At 47.2% G+C, this 27,500-nt stretch overlaps 1 protein-coding gene across 1 annotated transcript in view; it reads right to left on the reverse strand.

The window, feature by feature from the left end:
* The window catches only part of LOC118360306 (plexin-A1-like), a 370,554-nt gene that overhangs the window by 51,627 nt on the left and 291,427 nt on the right, over nt 1-27,500 (reverse strand). The window contains exons 11-12 of the mRNA XM_052482584.1: nt 22,744-22,840; nt 13,708-13,898 (exon numbers count right to left, since the gene is read on the reverse strand). Coding sequence (XP_052338544.1) covers nt 13,708-13,898; nt 22,744-22,840 — 288 coding nt within the window. The remainder of the gene's footprint in view (nt 1-13,707; nt 13,899-22,743; nt 22,841-27,500) is intronic.

Genomic DNA, 27,500 nt, shown 5'->3' on the forward strand with positions numbered 1-27,500 from the left:
GAGAAAGAGAGAGAGAGAAAGAGAGAGAGAAACAGAGAAAGAGAGAGATAGAGAAAGAAAGAGAGAGAGAGAGAGAGAGAGAGAGAGAGAGAGAGAGAGAGAGAGAGAGAGAGAGAGAGAGAGAGAGAGAGAGAGAAAGAGATAGAAAGAGAGAGAAAGAGAGAGAAAGAGAGAGAGAAAGAGAGACAGAGAGAGAGAAAAAGAGAGAAAGAAAGAGATAGAGGAAGAAAGAAAGAGAGAAACGGAGAAAGAGAGAAAGAGAAAGAAAGAGAGAGAGAGAAAGAGAGAGAAACAAAGAGAGAGAAAGAGAAAGAAAGAGAGAAACGGAAAAAGAGAGAAAGAGAGAGAGAAAGAGAGAGAAAGAAAGAGAGAGAAGGAAAGAAAGAGAGAAAGAGAGAGAGAAAGAGAGAGAAACAAACAAAGAGAGAGAAAGAAAGAGAACGAACGAAAGAAAGAGAGAGAGAAAGAGAGAGAGAGAAAGAGAGAGAAAGAGAGAAACAGAGAGAGAGATAGAGAAAGAAAGAGAGAGAAAGAGAGACAGAAATAGAAAGAGAGAGGAAGAGACAGAGATAGAAAGAGAGAGTGAGTGAGTGAGAGAAAGTAAGAGAGACAGAAAGAGAGAAAGAAAGAGATAGAGAAAGAAAGAGAGAGAGAAAGAGAGAAACAGAGAAAGAGAGAGAGATAGAGAAAGAAATAAAGAGAGAGAGAGAGAGAGAGAGAGAGAGAGAGAGAGAGAGAGAGAGAGAGAAAGAGAGACAGAGATAGAAAGAGAGAGAAAGAGAGAGAAAGAGAGAGAGAAAGAGAGAAAGAGAGAGAGAGAAAGAGAGAGAAAGAAAGAGAGAGAAGGAAAGAAAGAGAGAGAAACAAACAAAGCAAGAGAAAGAAAGAGAACGAAAGAAAGAGAGAGAAAGAGAGCGAAAGAGAGAAACAGAGAGAGATAGAGAAAGAAAGAGAGAGAAAGAGAGACAGAAATAGAAAGAGAGAGAGATAGAGAAAGAAAGAGAGAGAAAGAGAGACAGAAATAGAAAGAGAGAGAAAGAGACAGAGATAGAAAGAGAGAGTGAGTGAGAGAAATTAAGAGAGACAGAAAGAGAGAAAGAAAGAGATAGAGAAAGAAAGAGAGAAACGGAGAAAGAGAAAGAGAGAGAGAGAAAGACAGAGAAAGAGAGAAACAGAGAGAGATAGAGAAAGAAAGAGAGAGAAAGAGACAGAAATAGAAAGAGATAGAAAGAGACAGAGATAGAAAGAGAGAGAGTGAGTGAGTGAGAGAAAGTAAGAGAGACAGAAAGAGAGAAAGAAAGAGATAGAGAAAGAAAGAGAGAAACGGAGAAAGAGAGAGAGAGAAAGACAGAGAAAGAGAGAAAGAGAGATAGAGAGAGAAAGAGAGAGAGAGAAAGAGAGACAGAAATAGAAAGAGAGAGAAAGAGACAGAGATAGAAAGAGAGAGTGAGTGAGTGAGAGAAAGTAAGGGAGACAGAAAGAGAGAAAGAAAGAGATAGAGAAAGAAAGAGAGAAACGGAGAAAGAGAGAAAGACAGAGAAAGAGAGAAACAGAGATAGAGAGAGAAAGAGATAGAGTGAGAGAAAGAGAGACAGAAAGAGAGAGAAAGAAAGAGACAGAGAAAGAATGAAAGAGAGAAATGGAGAAAGAGAGAAAGAGAGAGAAACAAAGAGAAAGAAAGAGAGAGAGAGAAACAGAGAAAGAGATAGAGAAAGAGAGAGAGAGAAAGAGAGAGAGAGAAAGAGAGAGAGAGATAGAAAGAGATAGAAAGAGAAAGGGAGAGAGAAAGAGAGACAGAGAGAGAGAAAGAGAGAGAAAGAAAGAGAGAAACGGAGAAAGAGAGAAAGAGAAAGAAAGAGAAAGAAAGAGAGACAGAAATAGAAAGAGAGAGAAAGAGAGAGATAGATAGAGAGAGTGAGTGAGTGAGAGAAAGTAAGAGAGACAGAAAGAGAGAAAGAAAGAGATAGAGAAAGAAAGAGAGAAACGGAGAAAGAGAGAGAGAAAGAGAGAGAAAGAAAGAGATAGAGAAAGAAAGAAAGAGAGAAACGGAGAAAGAGAAAGAAAGAGAGAGAGAGAGAAAGAGAGAGAAACAAAGAGAGAGAGAGAAAGAGAGAGAAAGAAAGAGAAAGAAAGAGAGAAAGAGAGAGAAAGAAAGAGAGAAGCAGAGAAAGAGAGAAAGAGAGAGAGAGAAACAGAGAGAGAGAGAGAGAAAGAGAAAGAAAGAGAGAGAGAAAGAGAGAAACAGAGAAAGAGAGCCAGAGAGCGAGAAAGAAAGAGTTAGAGAAAGAATGAAAGAGAGAAATGGAGAAAGAGAGAAAGAGAGAGAAACAAAGAAGAGAAACAAATAGAAAGAAAGAGAGAGAAAGAGAGAAAGAGAGAGATAGAGAAAGAAAGAGAGAAACGGAGAAAGAGAGAAAGAGAGAGAAAGAGAGAGAGAGAAAGAGAAAGAAAGAGAGAAAGAAAGAAAGAGAAAGAAAGAGAGAAAGAGAGACAGAGAGAGAGATAGAGAAAGAAAGAGAGAGAGGGAGAGAGAGAGAGAGAGAGAGAGAGAGAGAGAAATAGAGACAGAGATAGAAAGAGAGAGAAAGAGAGAGAAAGAGAGACAGAGAGAGAGAAAGAAAGAAATTGATAGAGAAAGAAAGAAAGAGAGAAATGGAGAAAGAGAGAAAGAGAAAGAAAGAGAAAGAGAGAGAAACAAAGAGAGAGAAGATAAAGAAAGAGAGAAACGGAAAAAGAGAGAAAGAGAGAGAAAGAGAGAGAGAGAGAAAGAGAGAGAAACAAAGAGAGAGAAAGAAAGAGAAAGAAAGAGAGAAAGAGAGAGAGAAACAGAGAAAGAGAGAGAAAGAGAGAGAGAGAGAGAAAGAAAGAGATAGAGTGAGAGAAAGTAAGAGACAGAATGAGAGAAAGAAAGAGAGAGACAGAGAGAAACGGAGAAAGAGAGAAAGTGAGAGAGAAATAGAGAGAGAAAGAAACAAAGAGAGAGAAAGAGAAAGAAAGAGAGAGATAGAGAGAGAGAAAGAGAGAGAAACAGAGAGACAGTAATAGAAAGAGAGAGAGAAAGAGAGAGAGAAAGAGAGAGAAAGGAAGACAGAGAGAGAAAGAGAGAGACAGAGATAGAGAGAATGAGAGAGATAGAAAGAGATAGAGTGAGAGAAAGTAAGAGACAGAAAGAGAGAAAGAAAGAGAGAGACAGAGAGAAACGGAGAAAGAGAGAAAGTGAGAGAGAAATAGAGAGAGAAAGAAACAAAGAGAGAGAAAGAAAGAGAGATAGAGAGAGAGAGAAAGAGAGAGAAAGAGAAAGAAAGAGAGAGAAAGAGAGAGACAGAGAGACAGCGATAGAAAGAGAGAGAGAAAGAGAGAGAGAGAAAGAGAGAGAAAAAGAGAGAGAGAAAGAGACAGTTGAAGTCAGAAGTTTACATACACCTTAGCCAAATACATTTAAACTCAGTTTTCACAATTCCTGTCATTTAATCCTGGTAACAATTCCCTGTCTTAGGTCAGTTAGGATCACCACTTTATTTTAAGAATGTGAAATGCCAGAATAATAGTAAGAGAGAATGATTTATTTCAACTTTTATTTCTTTCATCACATTCCCAGTGAGTCAGAAGTTTACATACACTCAATTAGTATTTGGTAGCATTGCCTTTCAATTGTTGAACTTGGGTCACAAGTTTTGGGTAGCCTTCAACAAACATAACGATGGTCATTATGGCCAAACAGTTCTATTTTTGTGTCATCAGACCAGAGGACATTTCTCCAAAGAGCACGATCTTTGTCCCCATGTGCAGTTGCAAACTGTAGTCTTGCTTTTTATATGGCGGTTTTGGAGCAGTGGCTTCTTCCTTGCTGAGCAGCATTTCAGGTTATGTCGATATAGGACTCGTTTTACTGTGGATATAGATACTTTTGTACCTGTTTCCTCCAGCATCTTCACAAGGTCCTTTGCTGTTGTTCTGGGATTGATTTGTACTTTTTGCACCAAAGTACGTTCATCTCTAGGAGACAGAACGTGTCTTCTTCCCGAGCGATATGACGGCTGCGTGGTCCCATGGTGTTTATACTTGCGTACTATTGTTTGTACAGATGAACGTGGTACCTTCAGGTGTTTGAAAATTGCTCCCAAGGATGAACCAGACTTGTGGAAGTCTACAATTTATTTTTTGAGGTCTTGGCTGATTTCTTTAGATTTTCTCATGATGTCTAGCAAAGAGGCACTGAGTTTGAAGGTAGGCCTTCAAATACATCCACAGGTACACCCCCAATTGACTCAAATGATGTCAAATAGCCTTTCAGAAGCTACTAAAGCCATTACATCATTTTCTGGAATTTTCCAAGCTGTTTAAAGGCACAGTCAACTTAGTAAACTTCTGACCCACTGGAATTGTGATACAATTGTTGGAAAAATTGCTTGTGTCATGCACAAAGTAGATGTCCTAACTGACTTGCCAAAACTATAGTTTGTTAACAAGAAATTTGTGGAGTGGTTGAAAAATTAGTTTTAATGACTCCAACCTAAGTGTATGTAAAATTTCCACTTCAACTGTATATATATATATATATATTGAGAGAGAGAGAGAGAGATGAAGAGAGAGAGCGAGAGACACTGTATATATACAGAGAGGAAGATCATGTGCATAGGGACAAACAAGAGCCCACTTATACAGTGGAATACCACATTGTTCCACTTGGATTGAAACATGGACAAGTACTGATTGTTGGAGATGTATCTTAGCCACAGCGGGAACATACTAGATCATACTCGGAAGAATCCCTCAAACTCGATGTGCTGAGCTCCACCTCCTGTACCTCTTCACCTTCACCCTCTCAATCCATTTCTCTCTCTATTCACATCCCCCTCGTCATGTGAATAAAACAAGACTCCACTCTCACACACACACACACACACACACACACACACACACACACACACACACACACACACACACACACACACACACACACACACGCAGCAGAACAACAGAACAACAGATGTATATTTTACATGCTGAAGTGTCAAAGCAAATCAGATGCTCTCTAACAAGGGGGTTGGAGGATAAAATATAATGAGTCGCTCAGGAACACCCTCCCAGCATTCACTCTGATATAATATTTATCTGAGACAGCTTACACACACACACACACACACACACACACACACACACACACACACACACACACACACACACACACACACACACACACACACACACACACACACACACACACACACACACACACACACACACACACACACACACACACACACACACACACACACGAAGAGAGCACCAGCCTAGGCTGAGGCAGGGATGGAGAGGGAGAGAGAGAGGGAGAGAGAGAGGGCGAGTTAGTTATTATGGGGGAGAGATACTAGGGGGGGACTCCGGGGAGTCTGTATTCCCCTCCCCTTATCAGACGTAGGCTCATTCTAACGCTTTGTCTTCCCCATTCAGACCCGTTTGTGATGGATTGGAAAGGGAGGGTGGGATGTTTGGGCCCTCTGAGTATCGACTAGCAGTCGAGACGTCAGTCAAAATTCATGAGATGCTCCTTATTGACAGACAATGAGGAGGAAGAGAAAGAGAATTCAATTACTTTCACCACTCTGGGGCTCCTAGTGCAATAAAGAAAGAGCTGGAAAATCCTGGTTAAATACTTGAATATTCCAAATTAAATTACAAGCTAATCCACCTGCTAATATACTGACGCACACAATCCCCATCATATGAATAAAGAGAAACAGACAGAGGGAGGGAGAGAGAGAGAAAGAGAGGGGAGAGAGAGAAAGACGGAGACAATGTGAAAAAGAGAAAGAGAGTTGTCGTTAGTATAGGTTAGTATAGGTTGACATAACATAATAACACAAATGTGTTAACAAGGACAGAGTCAAGGTCCTCGTCTGTTTATTACAACCATATCACAGAACAGGTGCCTCTGAACTTTCATGACCATAGGGTGCCATTTCAGAGAGAGCGAGAGAGAGAGCGAGAGTGAGAGAGCGCGAGGGCGAGCGAGAGAGAGCAAGAGAGAGCAAGAGAGAGAGAGAGCGAGAGAGAGCAAGAGAGAGCGAGAGAGAGCGAGAGAGCGAGAGAGAGCAAGAGAGAGCGAGAGAGACTGCTAGAGAGAGAGAGCGAGAGTGAGAAAGCGATAGAGAGAGAGAGCGAGAAAAAGCGAGAGAGCGAGTGAGAGCAAGAGAGAGAGAGCAAGAGAGAGCGAGAGAGCAAGAGAGAGCAAGAGAGAGCAAGAGAGAGCAAGAGTGAGAGAATGATAGTGTGAGAGACAGAGCGAGAGAGAAAGCGAGAGAGCGAGTGAGAGCGAGAGAACAAGAGTGAGAGCGAGAGAGAGAGTGAGAGAGAAAGAGTCGAGAGAGAGAGATAGAGCGAGAGAGCGAGAGAGAGCGAGAGAGAGCGAAAGAGAGAGCGAGAGAGAGCGAGTGAGCGAGAGAGAGCAAGAGAGAGCGAGAGAGAGTGCTAGAGAGAGAGAGCGAGAGTGAGAAAGCGATAGAGAGAGAGAGAGAGAAAAAGCGAGAGAGCGAGTGAGAGCAAGAGAGAGAGAGCAAGAGAGAGCGAGAGAGCAAGAGAGAGCAAGAGTGAGAGAATGATAGTGTGAGAGACAGAGCGAGAGAGAGAGAGAGAGAGAGAGAGAGAGAGAGAGAGAAAGAGAGCGAGAGAGCGTGAGAGAAAGCGAGAGAGAGAGCGAGACAGAGCGAGAGCGAGAGAGAGTGAGAGAGAGCGAGAGTGAGAGCGTGAGCGAGTGAGAGCGAGAGAGAGTGCTAGAGAGAGAGAGCGAGAGTGAGAAAGCGATAGAGAGAGAGAGCGAGAAAAAGCGAGAGAGCGAGTGAGAGCAAGAGAGAGAGAGCAAGAGAGAGCGAGAGAGCAAGAGAGAGCAAGAGAGAGCAAGAGTGAGAGAATGATAGTGCGACAGACAGAGCGAGAGAGAGAGAGAGAGAGAGAGAGAGAGAGAGAGAGAGAGAGAGAGAGAGAGAGAGAGAGAGCGAGAGAGCGAGAGAGAGCGAGTGAGAGCGAGGGAGAGTGAGGGAGAGCGAGAGAGCGCGAGTGAGAGCGAGGGAGAGCGAGGGAGAGCGAGAGAGAGCGAGAGAGAACGAGAGTGAGAGCGAGAGAGAACAAGAGTGAGAGCGAGAGAAACCAAGCGAGAGAGAGAGCGAGAGAGAGCGAAAGAGAGTGCGAGAGAGTGCGAGAGAGAGCGAGACAGAGCAAGAGAGAGAGCGAGAAAGAGCGAGAGAGCACGAGAGTGAGAGCGCAAGAGAGAGAGCGCGAGAGTGAGAGAGAGCGAGAGAGAGTGCGAGCGAGCGAGTGAGAGAGTGAAAGTGAGAAAGCGAGAGAGCGAGAGCAAGTTAGAGTGAGAGAGACAGAGCGAGAGAGAGAGAGAGAGAGAGAGAGCGAGAGAGCGAGAGAGTGAGAGAGCGAGAGAGAGAGAGCGAGAGAGAGAGCGAGTGAGCGAGTGAGAGCGAGGGAGAGCGAGCGAGAGAGAGCGAAAGAGAATGAGAGTGAGAGAGAGCGAGAGACAGAGCGAGAGAGAGAGCGAAAGAGAACGAGAGAGAGCGAGTGAGCGAGTGAGAGCGAGTGAGAGCGAGGGAGAGCGAGAGAGAGCGAGAGAGAACGAGAGTGAGAGCGAGAGAGAACAAGAGTGAGAGCGAGAGAGAACAAGAGTGAGAGCGAGAGAGCGAGAGAGACCGAGCGAGAGAGAGAGCGAGAGAGAGCGAAAGAGAGTGCGAGAGAGAGCGAGACAGAGCAAGAGAGAGAGCGAGAAAGAGCGAGAGAGCGAATGAGCACGAGAGTGAGAGCGCAAGAGAGAGAGCGCGAGAGTGAGAGCACGCGCGAGTGAGAGAGAGCGAGAGAGAGTGCGAGTGAGTGAGAGAGTGAAAGTGAGAAAGCGAGAGAGCGAGTTAGAGTGAGAGAGACAGAGCGAGAGAGAGAGAGCGAGAGCGAGAGACCGAGAGCGCGAGAGAGAGTGAGAGAGCGAGAGCGAGAGAGCGAGTGAGAGCGAGGGAGAGCGAGAGAGAATGAGAGTGAGAGCGAGAGAGCGAGAGACAGAGCGAGAGAGAGAGAGCGAGTGAGCGAGTGAGAGCGAGGGAGAGCGAGCGAGAGAGAGCGAAAGAGAATGAGAGTGAGAGAGAGCGACAGACAGAGCGAGAGAGAGAGCGAAAGAGAACGAGAGAGAGCGAGTGAGCGAGTGAGAGCGAGTGAGAGCAAGGGAGAGCGAGAGAGAGCGAGAGAGAACGAGAGTGAGAGCGAGAGAGAACAAGAGTGAGAGCGAGAGAGAACAAGAGTGAGAGCGAGAGAGACCGAGCGAGAGAGAGAGCGAGAGAGAGCGAAAGAGAGTGCGAGAGAGTGCGAGAGAGAGCGAGACAGAGCAAGAGAGAGAGCGAGAAAGAGCGAGAGAGCAAGAGAGCACGAGAGTGAGAGCGCAAGAGAGAGAGCGCGAGAGTGAGAGCACGCGCGAGTGAGAGAGAGCGAGAGAGAGTGCGAGTGAGTGAAAGTGAGAAAGCGAGAGAGCGAGTTAGAGTGAGAGAGACAGAGTGAGAGAGAGAGCGAGAGCGAGAGACCGAGAGCGCGAGAGAGAGTGAGAGAGCGAGAGCGAGAGAGCGAGTGAGAGCGAGGGAGAGCGAGCGAGAGAGAGCGAGAGAGAATGAGAGTGAGAGCGAGAGAGCGAGAGACAGAGCGAGAGAGAGAGCAAGAGAGAACGAGAGAGAGCGCGAGAGAGAGCGCGAGAGAGAGAGCGAGATCAAATGGGAAATATATAGAAGAAAATAGTTTTTTTCTCAAACACAGTGAGTCTAAACTCTGGTGTCCAAACACCCAGTGCGTCCTAGACCTTCTGTCTGAGGACCAACTAGGCTTACCTAGCCACATCATAATACACACAGGCACAAACGACCTGAGAGCACAGCAGGAAAGGGTGGCCACAGCACTGAAGGGAGTGATTGAAAAGGCTTCTTCTACTTTCCCCAACGCACAAGTAGTTATCTCCACCCTGCTACCACAAAAATACTTCCACCCTGCCACAATACAGCGGGTAAACGCAAGTATTTCCCGTGACTGTACCTCAAAACCAAATGTTTTCCTGGCCCACCACTCCACCCTGGACTTGAACAGCCTCTATGACCAGGTCCACCTCTACAAGGCAGCAGTGCCCACCTTTGCCCGGACTCTAAAGGACATCGCTCTCAAACGTATCCCCAACACTTCTCACAGGAGCAACAGATCAATAGACACCCCACCCAGACCAGCGAGACACCCTCCAAGACCTGCAGGACCCCCCTTGGACCTACACATAGAGGACCCACGCCAAGAGGACTTACATCCAGACCACAGCACCCCCAGACACATCCACACCCCCACCCCAACCAATCAACACCCCCCATGTCAACCATGCCCACACCCCATTTAGGCCCCCTTAGATCAGACCTATTGCCACTCCTGCCCACCCCATGCACCCCACCCCTGCAAAGAGGGCCTCAACATGGAAGTCCCACATACGCCCAGGTAGTGTGCGGCAGGCCCAACCCCCACTCTTACACTCGCCCAAGACAATGGCATGTACCAGATGCTCAGCAGGCTCTGCTCACACTTACTGGCCTGAGACCAAACCACGACCAACAACATTGGACACTTTATGGAACAAAAAGCTTTCACTATATCATCCTGGAATATCCAAGGCCTGAGGTCATCTGCCTTTGGCCTAAAGAGCAGGAAACCGGACTTCACCAAAGAAATCGGTAATACAGACATTGTCATCCTGCAAGAAACCTGGTATAGAGGAGATGGACCCACTGGTTGCCCTCTAGGTTACAGAGAGCTGGTAGTCCCATCCACCAAACTACCAGGTGTGAGGGAAGGGACTCAGGGGGTATGCTAATTTGGTATAGAGCAGACCTAACTCACTCCATTAAATTCATCAAAACAGGAACATTTTACATTTGGCTAGAAATTCAAAAGGAAATGATCTTAACAGAGAAAAATGTCCTCCTGTGTGCTACCTATATCCCCCCACTAGAATCCCCATACTTTAATGAAGACAGCTTCTCCATCCTGGAGGGGGAAATCAATCATTTCCAGGCCCAGGGACATGTACTAGTCTGTAGCGACCTAAATGCCAGAACCGGACAAGAACCTGACACCCTCAGCACACAGGGGGACAAACACCTACCTGGAGGTGACAGCATTCCCTCCCCCAAATGCCCCACTAGGCACAACTATGACAACATAACCAAGAAAAACGGGTCACAAATCCTGCAGCTCTGTCGCACATGTACATAGTCAATGGTAGGCTTCGAGGGGACTCCTATGGTAGGTACACCTATAGCTAATTTCTTGGCAGTAGTACTGTAGACTACTTTATCACTGACCTCAACCCAGAGTCTCTCAGAGCGTTCACAGTCAGCCCACTGACACGCCTATCAGATCACAGCAAAATCACAGTCTACTTAAACAGAGCAATACTCAACCATGAGGCATCAAAGCCAAAGGAACTGAGTAACATTAAGAAATGCTATAGATGGAAGGAATGCAGTTTGGAAACCTACCAAAAAACAATTAGGCAACAACAAGTTCAACCCCTTTTAGACAATTTCCTGGGTAAAACGTTCCATTGTAATAGTGAAGGTGTAAACATGGCAGTAGAAAATCTTAACAGTATATTTGACCTCTCATCTTCCCTATCAAATCAAGTCTCAAATAGAAAACTGTAGAAAATGAACAACAATGACAAATGTTTTGATGAAGAATGCAAAAATCTAAGAAAGAAATTGAGAAACCTGTCCAACAAAACATAGAGACCTGGAAAACCTGAGTGTACGCCTTCACTATGGTGAATCACTAAAACAATACAGAAATACACTACGGAAAAAGAAGGAACAGCACGTCAGAAATCAGCTCAATGTAATTGAAGAATCCATAGACTCTAACCACTTCTGGGAAAATTGGAAAACACTAAACAAACAACAACATGAAGAATTATCTATCCAAAATGGAGATGTATTGTATGGGTAAACCACTTCTCCAATCTTTTTGGCTCTATAACAAAGAATAAAGAGAAAAAACACATACATGATCAAATACAAATCTTAGAATCAACTATTAAAGACTACCAGAACCCACTGGATTCTCCAATTACCTTGACTGAGTTACAGGACAAAATAAAAACCCTCCAAACCAAAAAGGCATGTGGTGTTGATGGTATACTTAATGAAATGATCAAATATACAGACATCAAATTCCAATTGGCTATCCTAAAACTCTTTAACATCATCCTTAGCTCTGGCAGCTTCCGCAATATTTGGAACCAAGGACTGATCCCCCCCCCCAATCCACAAAAGTGGAGACAAATTTGACCCCAATAACTACCGTGGAATATGCGTCAACATTAACCTTGGTAAAATCCTCTGCATTATCATTAACAGCAGACTCATACATTTCCTCAATGAAAACAATGTACTGAGCAAATGTGAAATTACCTTTTTACCAGATTACCGTACAACAGACCATGTATTCACCCTGCACACCCTAATTGACAACCAAACAAACCAAAACAAAGGCAAAGTCTTCTCATGCTTTGTTGATTTCAAAAAAGCCTTCGACTCAATTTGGCATGAGGGTCTGCTATACAAATTGATAGAAAGTGGTGTTGGGGTAAAATATACGACATTATAAAATCCATGTACACAAACAACAATTGTGCGGTTAAAATTTGCAAAAAACACACATTTCTTCACACAGGGTCGTGGGGTGAGACAGGGATGCAGCTTAAGCCCCACCCTCTTCAACATATATATCAACGAATTGGCGCGGGCACTAGAAAGGTCTGCAGCACCCGGCCTCACCCTACTAGAAACCGAAGTCAAATGTCTACTGTTTGCTGATGATCTGGTGCTTCTGTCACCAACCAAGAAGGGCCTACAGCAGCACCTAGATCTTCTGCACAGACCTGGGCCCTGACAGTAAATCTAAGTAAGACCAAAATAATGGTGTTCCAAAAAAGGTCCAGTCGCCAGGACCACAAATACAAATTCAATCTAGACACTGTTGCCCTAGAGCACACAAAAAACGATACATACCTTGGCCTAAACATCAGCGCCACAGGTAACTTCCACAAAGCTGTGAACGATCTGAGAGACAAGGCAAGAAGGGCATTCTATGCCATCAAAAGGAACATACATTTCAACATACCAATTAGGATCTGGCTAAAAACACTTGAATCAGTCATAGAGCCTATTGCCCTTTATGGTTGTGAGGTCTGGGGTCCGCTCACCAACCGCTCACCAACCAAGACTTCACAAAATGGGACAAACACCAAATTGAGGCTCTGCATGCAGAATTCTGCAAAAATATCCTCCGTGTACAACGTAGAACACCAAATAATGCATGCAGAGCAGAATTAGGCCGATACCCACTCATTATCAAAATCCAGAAAGGAGCCGTTAAATTCTACAACCACCTAAAAGGAAGCGATTCCCAAACCTTCCATAACAAAGCCATCACCTACAGAGAGATGAACCTGGAGAAGAGTCCCCTAAGCAAGCTGGTCCTGGGGCTCTGTTCAGAAACACAAACACACCCCACAGAGCCCCAGGACAGCAGCACAATTAGACCCAACCAAATCATGAGAAAACAAAAAGATAACTACTTGACACATTTGAAAGAATTAACAAAAACAAACAGAGCAAACAGAATACCTGACCACTGTGACTGACACAAACCTAAGGAAAGCTTTGACTATGTACAGACTCAGTGAGCATAGCTTTGCTATTGAGAAAGGCCGCCGTAGGCAGACATGGCTCTCAAGAGAAGACAGGGTATGTGCTCACTGCCCACAAAATGAGGTGGAAACTGAGCCGCACTTCCTAACCTCCTGCCCAATGTATGACCATATTAGAGAGACATATTTCCCTCAGATTACACAGATCCACAAAGAATTCGAAAAGAAATCCAATTTTGATAGACTCCCATATCTACTGGGTGAAATTCCACAGTGTGCCATCACAGCAGCAAGATTTGTGACCTGTTGCCACAAGAAAAGGGCAACCAGTGAAGAACAAACACCATTGTAAATACAACCCATATTTATGCTTATTTATTTTCCCTTGTGTACTTTAACCATTTGTACATTGTAATATATATATCATATCAAATGTCATATTATATATATATAATATGACATTTGTAATGTCTTTATTGTTTTGAAACTTCTGTATGTGTAATGTTTACTGTTAATTCTTATTGTTTATTTCCCTTTTGTATATTATCTACCTCATTTGCTTTGGCAATGTTAACACATGTTTCCCATGCCAATAAAGCCCCTTGAATTGAATTGAGATCATTACCAAATGACACAATTACCTATAAAGGTGTAAAAAACAGCATGCATTCTATGTAATAATTGGATGATTCATGATGAAACTAGTACATAACAAGACCATGATTTTGGGAATTTTTAACAAAATGTTATACATAAAATCGACATATTTGACATTTGTATCTTAAAGCATAATTGTGGAATAATGAATTGAAGTCGGAATATTTGTGACATGTTGGCCTGTTTGAGACAAAATGTTTCATCTGTAGATGCTACAAAGCAGGAAGTGTTATATGAAGTTTTACCGCTCTGTAATATGCACACACACACGCACGCACGCACGCACATACACACACACACACACACACACACACAAACACACACAGTCTCACCTTAGTGATCTTGGGGTGTGTACAGCGGCTGTTGCCAGCGGTGGGGTGCATCCAGCTGCTGTCCAGCGGGGCACACTCCTGCCTCAGAGAACACTTCTTCTCCTGGACACACCAGCCACACTCAAACCTGGGGTCAGCCTTCAGACACATCCCACAGCTGTCTCTCAGCGCATAACACTTATACAGGTGGGCTGAGAAACAGAGAGAGAGGACACAGGAGAGATGACGTTTGCGTCTCAAAGGCATTAACAGTTACATTGTTGTGTGAATAACTTTGTTTTCACTACCTTCATGCTGTTGGGTGAAAAACAAGAAATTAACTAAGAAATGAAAACACCTTGTTATGGGGGGGGGGCACTAATACTCAGAATTATGCTTTTGAAAGAATTAGGAATTAACAGCAGGAATGATTATCTTTCAGAAAGAAATAGAGAAGGATAGCAGGTTCCTCCTAAAGTCATATTCCTTCATGGTGTAGGGAGAGAAAGATGGAGAGAGAGCAGAGAGAGAAAGAGATAAATAGAGTGAGTGCGTGAGAGGAAGCAGAGGTAGAGAGAAGGAAATGAGAGAGAGAGAGGGGGGGGTGAGAGAGAGAGAGAAAGAGCGAGATAGAGAGAGAGAGAGAGAGAGAGAGAGAGAGAGAGAGAGAGAGAGAGAGAGAGAGAGAGAGAGAGAGAGAGAGAGAGAGAGAGAGAGGGAGAGAGAGAGAGAGAGAGAGATAAATAGAGTGAGTGCGTGAGAGGAAGCAGAGGTAGAGAGAAGGAAATGAGAGAGAGAGAGAGAGGGGGGTGAGAGTGAGAGTGAGAGAGAGAAAGAGAGAGAGAGAGAGAGAGAGGGAGAGAGAGAGGGAGAGAGAGAGAGAGAGATAGAGAGAGAGAGAGAGAGAGAGAGAGAGAGAGAGAGAGAGAGAGAGAGAGAGAGAGAGAGAGAGAGGGAGAGAGAGAGAGAGAGAGAGGGAGAGAGAGAGAAGAGATAAATAGAGAGAGAAGCAGAGGTAGAGAGAGGAAGCAGAGGTAGAGAGAAGGAAATGAGAGAGAGAGAGAGGGGGAGAGAGAGAGAGAGATAGAGAGAGAGAGAGAGAGAGAGAGAGAGAGAGAGAGAGAGAGAGAGAGAGAGAGAGAGAGAGGAGAGAGAGAGGAGCAGAGAGAGAGAGAGAGAGAGAGAGAGAGAGAGAGAGAGAGAGAGAGAGAGAGAGAGAGAGAGAGAGAGAGAGGAGGGGAGAGAGAGAGAGGGACAGAGAGGGACAGAGAGAGAGAGAGAGAGAGAGAGAGAGAGAGAGAGAGAGAGAGAGAGAGAGAGAGAGAGGGTGAAAAACAAACAACAGGCACGGCGCTCCACAGACGGACGGACACAGGATTTCAAAGGAGACTGCGTATCCCTCCGCCCGCTGCAGCCCTGCCTGATAATCTGATTTGACACGGCAAAGCTAAAAAGTAGTGCTGTGCTAATTAAACTGATGAACCAAATTAATTATTTAATTACATGAACATTTCCACTTTACACCTGGGCAAAGCTGGGCATTCTCGGGCAGTCTGGCAGAGATGGGTAATTCACTGTGATTCACGAAATGAGGGAGGGAGGGAGGGAAGGAGGGCGGAAGGGACGGAGGGCGGGAGGGAGGGCGGGAGGGAGGGAGTGCGGGAGGGAGGTAGGGTGGGAGGGATGGAGGGCGGGAGGGAGGGCGGGAGGGAGGGAGGGTGGGAGGGAGTGAGGGAGGGACAGAGGGCGGGAGGGAGAGAGGGCGGGAGGGAGTGAGTGAGGGAGGGACAGAGGGCGGGAGGGAGGGAGTGAGTGAGTAAGGGAGGGCGGGAGGGAGGGACGGAGGGCGGGAGGGAGGGACGGAGGGCGGAGGGACGGAGGGCGGGAGGGAGGGAGGGAGGGAGGGACAGAGGGCGGGAGGGAGGGACGGAGGGTGGGAGGGAGGGAGTCGAGGGATGGAGGGCGGGAGTGAGGGGAGGGCGGGAGGGAGGGAGGGAGGGAGGGAGGGAGGGAGGGAGGGAAAGAAAAAAGAGAGAAGAACACAGCGAATGGTGGGGAAAGGGAGGATAAGGTCTTTGTATGGCTTGAATGAGCAGGGCTCGTTTAACATTTAGTTTGGGGAAGTTTCAACTGTCAAATTAAGCGTGGAAGTTTGGGCAGAGCACAGTGTAACTGGCCTCTGCACTGCAGTCACTAAGAACGTTTATATTCTTCATTTCTGTTCCAGCTTTAACAGATGTTACTATGGAAGACACCGTATTCCAACAGGAGAAATTGGGTGCCAGTTCCAGAGTTTGTGAAAAGCCGCTGACAGGGTAGAATACAGAGGGGTTAAGTCTCAGCGTCCAAGGTGATGCTAAAGGACATGACGTCCCACCGTCTGCTCGTTAAAACCTCGACTCATCTTACGTTTCTGAGAGAGAGGGGTCAATGTAATCCACTCTCCTTTAATGTAAAGGCTTTTACAGCAGTCAGACAGACACCTTAGACCAGAGCTGGGCATCAGTCTCGTACAGGCCCAGCCGCCCCCAACACCAACACGCAGAGTGCGGGCCGCAAACGCCAATTAAACAAATGAGGCCAAGCGATAAACGCAATTGGACAAAAAGCGTGTGCAGCGGGGTCAGATCACATGACCTTGATCCAATGATCAGAGTGGGGTATCTGACATCATTATAATATATTACCTCTGTCCTTTCTCTCTGCCAGCTAAATATGTCAGAAAGGGAATCAACTAACTAATCACAGCTAGGGTTAACACTCAGCTATGGTTAACACTCAGCTAGGGATAACACTCAGCTAGGGATAACACTCAGCTAGGGTTAACACTCAGCTAGGGTTAACACTCAGCTAGGGTAAACAGCTAGGGTTAACACTCAGCTAGGGTTAACACTCGGCTAGGGTTAACACTCAGCTAGGGTTAACACTCAGCTAGGGATACCACTCAGCTAGGGATAACACTCAGCTAGGGATAACACCCAGCTAGGGATAACACTCAGCTAGGGTTAACACTCAGCTAGGGTTAACACTCAGCGAGGGTTAACACTCAGCTCGGGTTAACACACAGCTAGGGATAACACTCAGCTAGGGTTAACACTCAGCTAGGGTTAACACTCAGCTAGGGATACCACTCAGCTAGGGTTAACACTCAGCTAGGGTTAACACTCAGCTAGGGTTAACACTCAGCTAGGGTTAACACTCAGCTAGGGATACCACTCAGCTAGGGTTAACACTCAGCTAGGGTTAACACTCAGCTAGGGATAACACTCAGCTAGGGATAACGCTCATCTAGGGTTAACACTCATCTAGGGTTAAAACTCAGCTAGGGTTAACACCCAGCTAGGGATAACACTCAGCTAGGGTTACCACTCAGCTAGGGTTAACACTCAGCTAGGGTAAACAGCTAGGGTTAACACTCAGCTAGGGTTAACACTCAGCTAGGGTTAACACTCAGCTAGGGATACCACTCAGCTAGGGATAACACTCAGCTAGGGATAACACTCAGCTAGGGTTAACACTCAGCTAGGGTTAACACTCAGCTAGGGTAAACAGCTAGGGTTAACACTCAGCTAGGGTTAACACTCAGCTAGGGTTAACACTCAGCTCGGGTTAACACACAGCTAGGGATAACACTCAGCTAGGGTAAACAGCTAGGGTTAACACTCAGCTAGGGTTAACACTCAGCTAGGGTTAACACTCAGCTAGGGATACCACTCAGCTAGGGATAACACTCAGCTAGGGATAACACTCAGCTAGGGATAACACTCAGCTAGGGTTAACACTCAGCTAGGGTTAACACTCAGCTAGGGTTAACACCCAGCTAGGGTTAACACTCAGCAAGGGTTAACACTCAGCTCGGGTTAACACACAGCTAGGGATAACACTCAGCTAGGGTTAACACTCAGCTAGGGATACCACATAGCTAGGGTTAACAGCTAGGGTTAACACTCAGCTAGGGTTAACACTCAGCTAGGGATACCACTCAAATAGGGTTAAAAGCTAGGGTTAACACTCAGCTAGGGTTAACACTCAGCTAGGGTTAACACTCAGCTAGGGATAACACTCAGCTAGGGTTAACACTCAGCTAGGGTTAAAACTCAGCTAGGGTTAACACCCAGCTAGGGTTAACACTCAGCAAGGGTTAACACTCAGCTAGGGTTAACACTCAGCTAGAGATAAAACTCAGCTAGGTTTAAACTCAGCTAGGGTTAACACTCGGCTAGGGTTAACACTCGGCTAGGGTTAACACTCAGCTAGGGATACCACTCAGCTAGGGATAACACTCAGCTAGGGTTAACACTCAGCTAGGGTTAACACTCAGCTAGGTGTAACACTCAGCTAGGGTTAACACTCAGCTAGGGTTAACACTCAGCTAGGGGTTAAAACTCAGCTAGGGTTAACACCCAGCTAGGGTTAACAGCTAGGGTAAACAGCTAGGGTTAACACTCAGCTAGGGTTAACACTCAGCTAGGGTTAACACTCAGCTAGGGATAACACTCAGCTAGGGATAACACTCAGCTAGGGATAACACTCAGCTAGGGTTAACACTCAGCTAGGGTTAACACTCAGCTAGGGTTAACACCAGCTAGGGTTAACACTCAGCTAGGGATAACACTCAGCTAGGGTTAACACTCAGCTAGGGATACCACTCAGCTAGGGATAACACTCAGCTAGGGATACCACTCAGCTAGGGATAACACTCAGCTAGGGTTAACACTCAGCTAGGGATACCACTCAGCTAGGGATAACACCCAGCTAGGGTTAACACTCAGCTAGGGTTAACACTCAGCTAGGGTTAACACCCAGCTAGGGTTAACACTCAGCTAGGGTTAACACTCAGCTAGGGTAACACACAGCTAGGGATAACACTCAGCTAGGGTTAACACTCAGCTAGGGATACCAACAGCTAGGGTTAACACCCAGCTAGGGTTAACACTAAACAGCTAGGGATAACACTCAGCTAGGGTTAACACTCAGCTAGGGTTAACAACAGCTAGGGGATACCACTCAGCTAGGGTTAACACTCAGCTCGGGTTAAAACTCAGCTAGGGTTAACACACAGCTAGGGATAACACTCAGCTAGGGTTAACACTCAGCTAGGGTTAACACTCAGCTAGGGTAAACAGCTAGGGTTAACACTCAGCTAGGGTTAACACTCAGCTAGGGATACCACTCAGCTAGGGTTAACACTCAGCTAGGGATAACACCCAGCTAGGGTTAACACTCAGCTAGGGTAAACAGCTAGGGTTAACACTCAGCTAGGGTTAACACTCAGCTAGGGATACCACATAGCTAGGGTTAACAGCTAGGGTTAACACTCAGCTAGGGTTAACACTCAGCTAGGGATACCACTCAGCTAGGGATAACACTCAGCTAGGGATAACACTCAGCTAGGGATAACACTCAGCTAGGGATAACACCCAGCTAGGGTTAACACTCAGCTAGGGTAAACAGCTAGGGTTAACACTCAGCTAGGGTTAACACTCAGCTAGGGATACCACATAGCTAGGGTTAACAGCTAGGGTTAACACTCAGCTAGGGTTAACACTCAGCTAGGGATACCACTCAGCTAGGGATAACACTCAGCTAGGGATAACACTCAGCTAGGGATAACACTCAGCTAGGGTTAACACTCAGCTAGGGTTAACACTAAGCTAGGGTTAACACCCAGCTAGGGTTAACACTCAGCTAGGGTTAACACTCAGCTAGGGTTAACACTCAGCTAGGGATACCACTCAGCTAGGGATAACACTCAGCTAGGGATAACACTCAGCGAGGGTTAACACTCGGCTAGGGTTAACACTCAGCTAGGGATACCACTCAGCTAGGGTTAACACTCAGCTAGGGTTAACACTCAGCTAGGGTTAACACCCAGCTAGGGTTAACACTCAGCTCGGGTTAACACTCAGCTCGGGTTAACACACAGCTAGGGATAACACTCAGCTAGGGTTAACACTCAGCTAGGGTAAACAGCTAGGGTTAACACTCGGCTAGGGTTAACACTCAGCTAGGGATACCACTCAGCTAGGGTTAACACCCAGCTAGGGTTAACAGCTAGGGTAAACAGCTAGGGTTAACACTCAGCTAGGGTTAACACTCAGCTAGGGTTAACACTCAGCTAGGGATACCACTCAGCTAGGGTTAACACTCAGCTCGGGTTAAAACTCAGCTCGGGTTAACACACAGCTAGGGATAACACTCAGCTAGGGTTAACACTCAGCTAGGGTTAACACTCAGCTAGGGTAAACAGCTAGGGTTAACACTCAGCTAGGGTTAACACTCAGCTAGGGATACCACTCAGCTAGGGTTAACACTCAGCTAGGGATAACACCCAGCTAGGGTTAACACTCAGCTAGGGTAAACAGCTAGGGTTAACACTCAGCTAGGGTTAACACGCAGCTAGGATTAACACTCAGCTAGGGATAACACTCAGCTAGGGTTAACACTCAGCTAGGGTTAACACTCAGCTAGGGTTAAACTCAGTTAGGGTTAACACCCAGCTAGGGTTAACAGCTAGGGTTAACACTCATCTAGGGTTAACACTCAGCTAGGGTTAACACCCAGCTAGGGTTAACACTCATCTAGGGTTAACACTCAGCTAGGGTTAACACTCAGCTAGGGTTAACACTCATCTAGGGTTAACACTCAGCCAGGGTTAACACTCAGCTAGGGTTAACACTCAGCTAGGGATAACACTTTGCTAGGGATAACACTCAGCTAGGGATAACACTCAGCTAGGGTTAACACTCAGCTAGGGTAAACACTCAGCTAGGGTTAACACTCAGCTTGGGTAAACAGCTAGGGTTAACACTCAGCTAGGGGAAAACTCAGCTAGGGATACCACTCAGCTAGGGTTAACACTCAGCTAGGGATAACACCCAGCTAGGGTTAACACTCAGCTAGGGTAAACAGCTAGGGTTAACACTCAGCTAGGGTTAACACTCAGCTAGGGATACCACATAGCTAGGGTTAACAGCTAGGGTTAACACTCAGCTAGGGTTAACACTCAGCTAGGGTTAACACTAAGCTAGGGTTAACACCCAGCTAGGGTTAACACTCAGCTAGGGTTAACACTCAGCTAGGGTTAACACTCAGCTAGGGATACCACTCAGCTAGGGATAACACTCAGCTAGGGATAACACTCAGCGAGGGTTAACACTCGGCTAGGGTTAACACTCAGCTAGGGATACCACTCAGCTAGGGATAACACTCAGCTAGGGTTAACACTCAGCTAGGGTTAACACTCAGCTAGGGTTAACACCCAGCTAGGGTTAACACTCAGCTCGGGTTAACACTCAGCTCGGGTTAACACACAGCTAGGGATAACACTCAGCTAGGGTTAACACTCAGCTAGGGTAAACAGCTAGGGTTAACACTCGGCTAGGGTTAACACTCAGCTAGGGATACCACTCAGCTAGGGTTAACACCCAGCTAGGGTTAACAGCTAGGGTAAACAGCTAGGGTTAACACTCAGCTAGGGTTAACACTCAGCTAGGGTTAACACTCAGCTAGGGATACCACTCAGCTAGGGTTAACACTCAGCTCGGGTTAAAACTCAGCTAACACACAGCTAGGGATAACACACAGCTAGGGATAACACTCAGCTAGGGTTAACACTCAGCTAGGGTTAACACTCAGCTAGGGTAAACAGCTAGGGTTAACACTCAGCTAGGGTTAACACTCAGCTAGGGATACCACTCAGCTAGGGTTAACACTCAGCTAGGGATAACACCCAGCTAGGGTTAACACTCAGCTAGGGTAAACAGCTAGGGTTAACACTCAGCTAGGGTTAACACGCAGCTAGGATTAACACTCAGCTAGGGATAACACTCAGCTAGGGTTAACACTCAGCTAGGGTTAACACTCAGCTAGGGTTAAAACTCAGTTAGGGTTAACACCCAGCTAGGGTTAACAGCTAGGGTTAACACTCATCTAGGGTTAACACTCAGCTAGGGTTAACACCCAGCTAGGGTTAACACTCATCTAGGGTTAACACTCAGCCAGGGTTAACACTCAGCTAGGGATAACACTCAGCTAGGGATAACACTTTGCTAGGGATAACACTCAGCTAGGGATAACACTCAGCTAGGGTTAACACTCAGCTAGGGTAAACACTCAGCTAGGGTTAACACTCAGCTTGGGTAAACAGCTAGGGTTAACACTCAGCGAGGGTTAAAACTCAGCTAGGGTTAACCCTCAGCTAGGGTTAACACTCAGCACGGGTTAACACTCAGCACGGGTTAACACTCAGCAGGGTTAAGACTCAGCTAGGGTTAACACTCAGCTAGGGTTAACACTCAGCAAGGGTTAACACTCAGCTAGGGTTAACACTCAGCTAGGGTTAACACTCAGCTAGGGATAACACTCAGCTAGGGTTAACACTCAGCTAGGGATAACACTCAGCTAGGGTTAACAGTTAGCTAGGGTAAACAGCTAGGGTTAACACTCAGCTAGGTGGAACACTCGGCTAGGGTTAACACTCAGCTAGGGTTAACACTCAGATAGTGTTAACACTCAGCTAGGCCAAACGGTGGGGAAAGATCTCCTGTTGCATCCATCCATACCCCACTGGTAAATGATAATGGTGGCTCCATGTGTGATCAACTAGCTTATCTAGTGCTACTTGACTATCTCTGCTCCCTAGTGATGACTGAGACCTGGCTCTCCGTCCAGCTTGATGAGCCTCCTGAGCAGCAATAGCAGGATCTGACCCCAGACCTGCCAGATCACAGAGGATTAAAGGGCCAAACCGTGTTGTCCTCCACGACTTCCATCCATCAACCCTCTAGTGGTTCTGCTGCGTGTTGTTTTGGAGGAGCGCGTCAGAGTGACTGCAGACGGCACTAAAAGAGATAAGGTTATTGAACCCAGCGGGGTCTTGCAAAAGCCGTAGCCATGTGAAAAAACACTTTCATTACCTTTCAAAGACGTGCTGCCGGAGAGGAAGGGGCCCCTCCAATCGGATCTTAGGGACTTAAAAAAGCGTAGTGAGGAGGTGATAGAGGAGAGGAGGGAGCAAGGGAGGAAGGGAGGATGTGGAGAAGAGGAGGTTTTTACCTTGTATGTTGAAGGGGTCGTCGATGACTTGGTTTTCATTCCACACCACTGAGAGATCCACAGGCAGGTCACTTAGGTCATTACCCTCATAGTCATACTGGAAAGAGGGAGAGAGAGAGACACTGAAGCTGGTCAGTATCTCCAGGCCTCACAGAACCTGAACATTCAGTGTCAGTATTCACAGCACTGTGTTAGCCAGAGACACATCGATATGATGGAGGGAGTAAGAGAAAGGCAGAGAACTTCACCCTTCACCCAATATCAGAATACACTCAGAAGAGTGTCCTGGTATGGAGACCAAAATAACAACCCCCCTTTCTCACACACACACACACACACACACACACACACACACACACACACACACACACACACACACACACACACACACACACACACACACACACACACACACACACACACACACACACACACACACACACACACACACACAGAGAGAGAGAGAGAGAGAGGTGTTGGTTGACCTGAGGGGAGGGAAGGATCTAGATTAATTTACACATGAAATAAGTGGCAGAATTTTAGGCGTGACGAGCGATGCCGAGGATTAAGTGAAATTGGCATTTTCAATTTGTTCCCTGACACGTCTCATTTAGGTCCTGCACCTCCTCCTCCCAGCCCTGTGCCTCTTCCCATTGGGCACCAAGTCAGAGGAGTGTCAAACCCTTCATCCAGTCTTTCACCTAACCCTTCACCCAGCCTTTCACCCAGCCTTTCACCCTTCACCCAGCCTTTCACCCTGCCCTTCACCCAGCCTTTCACCCTTCACCCAGCCTTTCACCCTGCCTTTCACCCAGCCTTTCACCCTTCACCCAGCCTTTCACCCAGCCCTTCACCCAGCCTTTCACCCTGCCTTTCACCCAGCCTTTCACCCAATCAACACACAGCCTTTCACCCTTCACCCAGCCTTTCACCCATCACCCAGCCTTTCACCCTTCACCCAGCCTTTCACCCAGCCCTTCACCCAGCCTTTCACCCAATCAACACACAGCCTTTCACCCAGCCTTTCACCCAACCCTTCACCCAGCCTTTCACCCAATCAACACACAGCCTTTCACCAAGCCCTTCACCCAATCAACACACAGCCTTTCACCCAGCCTTTCACCCAATCAACACCCAGCCCTTCACCCAATCAACACACAGCATTTCACCCAGCCTTTCACCCAATCAACACACAGCCTTTCACCCAGCCTTTCACCCAATCAACACACAGCCTTTCATCCAGCCTTTCACCCAACCCTTCACCCAGCCCTTCACCCAGCCGTTCACCCAATCAACACACAGCCTTTCACCCAGCCCTTCACCCAGCCTTTCACCCAATCAACACACAGCCTTTCACCCAACCCTTCTCCCAGCCTTTCACCCAATCAACACACAGCGTTTCACCCAGCGTTTCACCCAGCCCTTCACCCAGCCCTTCACACAGCCTTTCACCCAGCCTTTCACCCAGCCCTTCACCCAGCCTTTTACCCAGCCCTTCACCCAGCCTTTCACACAATCAACACACAGCCTTTCACCCAATCAACACACAGCCCTTCACCCAGCCTTTCACCCAATCAACACACAGCCTGGTCATGAAGACCAACCACCAACCTACTTAATTAACATTAGTTTCCACATCTTCTTCTTCAGTTTATTTCAGTTTGTTTCAGTTTGTTTCAGTTCGTTTCAGTTTATTTCAGTTAATTTCAGTTTGTTTCAGTTTGTTTCAGTTCGTTTCAGTTTATTTCAGTTTGTTTCAATTGTATTTACAGCCTTATTCAGTGATCTGACCTGAAGACTCTGGTCCTAATTGAACTCATCAACACATTCCCTTGCCTTTGTTACAAGAACCCATTTGGCCATAATGATCTTAACCACTCTGGTCTGTTAAATCAGTAGAGTGTTGCTCTGACACAATCTGGGCAGGACATGGGATCCCAACATAACATCCCAGCCTACTACCCTACTGCAGCAGTGTGATATCCATACATCATTAATGAGAGGAGGCATTGGACTCCGGCATTCTAACCCTGCTCCTGATGCCTCTCTGTGGTAGGCCCACATTAAACTTTAAAGGCCACGATTAGTCCGCCCGCGACACAACGGCCACCAAACACCGGGATGCCCTGTTCTCCTCGCCGCCACCGCCATGCTTTATTCATGTGCCCGTTTACAACATGCCAATCACACCATGACGCCAGCGTGAGACCAACACGACACCATTTCATTCACCAGTCAGGTTCTGTAGTGTAGGACCAGGCAAAGACAGGACCAGGCAGAGACAGGACCTGGCAGGACCAGGCAGAGACAGGACCAGGCAGAGACAGGACCTGGCAGGACCAGGCAGAGACAGGACCAGGCAGAGACAGGACCTGGCAGGACCAGGCAGAGACAGGACCAGGCAGAGACAGGACCAGGCAGAGACAGGACCAGGCAGAGACAGGACCAGGCAGAGACAGGACCAGGCAGAGACAGGACCTGGCAGGACCAGGCAGAGACAGGACCAGGCAGAGACAGGACCTGGCAGGACCAGGCAGAGACAGGACCAGGCAGAGACAGGACCAGGCAGAGACATGACCAGGCAGACAGGACAGGACCAGGCAGAGACAGGACCAGGCAGAGACAGGACCAGGCAGAGACAGGACAGGAGACAGGCAGAGCCAGAGACAGGACCAGGCAGAGACAGGACCAGGCAGAGACAGGACAGGAGACAGGCAGAGCCAGAGACAGGACCAGGCAGAGACAGGGCCAGACAGAGACAGGACCAGGCAGAGACAGGACCAGGCAGAGACAGGACCAGGCAGAGACAGGACCAGGCAGAGACAGGACAGGAGAGACAGGACCAGGCAGAACCAGGACCAGGCAGAGACAGGACCAGGCAGAGCCAGGACAGGAGAGACAGAGAGGAACAGAGAGGATAAGAGAGGAACAGAGAGGAGAAGAGAGGAACAGAGAGGAGAAGAGAGGAACAGAGAGGAGAAGAGTGGAACAGAGAGGAACGAGAGGACCAGGCAGAGCCAGGACAGGAGAGACAGAGAGGAACAGAGAGGATAAGAGAGGAACAGAGAGGAGAAGAGAGGAACAGAGAGGAGAAGAGTGGAACAGAGAGGAGAAGAGTGGAACAGAGAGGATAAGAGAGGAACAGAGAGGAGAAGAGAGGAACAGAGAGGATAAGAGAGGAACAGAGAGGAGAAGAGAGGAACAGAGAGGAGAAGAGTGGAACAGAGAGGAGCAGAGAGGAACGAGAGGACCAGGCAGAGCCAGGACCAGACAAAGACAGGACCAGGCAGAGACAGGACCAGGCAGGGACAGGACAGGAGAGAGCCAGGACCGGGCAGAGACAGGACCAGGCAGAGACAGGACAGGAGAGAGACATGATGAGTGTCTTCTTCACACCTAGATGGGCTCTGCTGTGAGGATATGATAGGCAGTCTTGCCTCTCTCTGTTCCTCGAGAGGAGCAGAGAGGGATTGAGAGGAACAGAGGGGAACAAGAGGAACAGAGAGGAACAGAGAGGAACTGAGAAGAGCAGAGAGGAACTGAGAGGAACAGAGAGGTGCAGACAGAAGCAGAGGAGAACAAGAGGCACAGAGAGGAACAGAGAGGAACTGAGAAGAGCAGAGAGGAACTGAGAGGAGCAGAGAGGAACTGAGAAGAGCAGAGAGGAACTGAGAGGAGCAGAGAGGAACTGAGAGGAACAGAGAGGTGCAGACAGAAGCAGAGGAGAACAAGAGGCACAGAGAGGAACAGAGAGGAACTGAGAAGAGCAGAGAGGAACTGAGAGGAACAGAGAGGAACTGAGAGGAACTGAGAAGAGCAGAGAGGAACTGAGAGGAACAGAGAGGTGCAGACAGAAGCAGAGGAGAACAAGAGGGACAGAGAGGAACAGAGAGGAACTGAGAAGAGCAGAGAGGAACTGAGAGGAACAGAGAGGAACTGAGAAGAGCAGAGAGGTGCAGACAGAAGCAGAGGGGAACAAGAGGCACAGAGAGGAATAGAAATAAGCAGAGGAACAAAAGAAACATAGAGGAACAAGAAGAACAGAGAGAAGCAGAGGGGAACAGAGGGCAACAAGAGGGAGAGGGGGGAACAAGCGGGACAGAGAGGAACAAGAGGAGCAGAGAGGAACAGAGAGGAACAAGAGGAGCAGAGAGGAACAGAGAGGAACCGAGGGGAACAAGAGGAACAGAGAGAATAGAAATAAGCAGAGGAACAAAAGAAACAGAGAGGAACAAGAAGAACAGGAGCAGAGAGGGGGAGAAGAGAGGAGCCGAGAGAAGAAGAGAGGAGAACAAGAGGAGCAGAGAGGAACAGAGAGGAACCGAGGGGAACAAGAGGAACAGAGAGAAGCAGAGAGGAGAAGAAAGGAGCAGAGTGGAGAAGAAAGGAGCAGAGAGGAGAAGAGAGGAGCCGAGAGAAGAAGAGAGGAGAAGAAAGGAGCAGAGGAGAAGAGAGGAGCAGAGAGGAGCAGAGAGGAGAAGAGAGGAGCAGAGAGGAGAAGAGAGGATAAGAGAGGAGCAGAGAGGAGAAGAGAGGAGCAGAGAGAAGCAGAGAGGAGAAGAGAGGAACAGAGAGGAGCAGAGAGGAGAAGAGAGGAGCAGAGAGGAGAAGAGGAGAAGAGGAGAAGAGAGGAGCAGAGAGGAGAAGAGAGGAGCAAAGAGGAGAAGAGAGGAGCAGAGAGGAGAAGAGAGGAGCAGAGAGGAGAAGAGAGGAGAAGAGAGGAGCAGAGAGGAGAAGAGAGGAGCAGAGAGAGAAGA

This window comes from Oncorhynchus keta, chromosome 27, assembly GCF_023373465.1.
Source record: "Oncorhynchus keta strain PuntledgeMale-10-30-2019 chromosome 27, Oket_V2, whole genome shotgun sequence".
In the NCBI taxonomy this organism is placed as follows: Eukaryota; Metazoa; Chordata; class Actinopteri; order Salmoniformes; family Salmonidae; genus Oncorhynchus; species Oncorhynchus keta.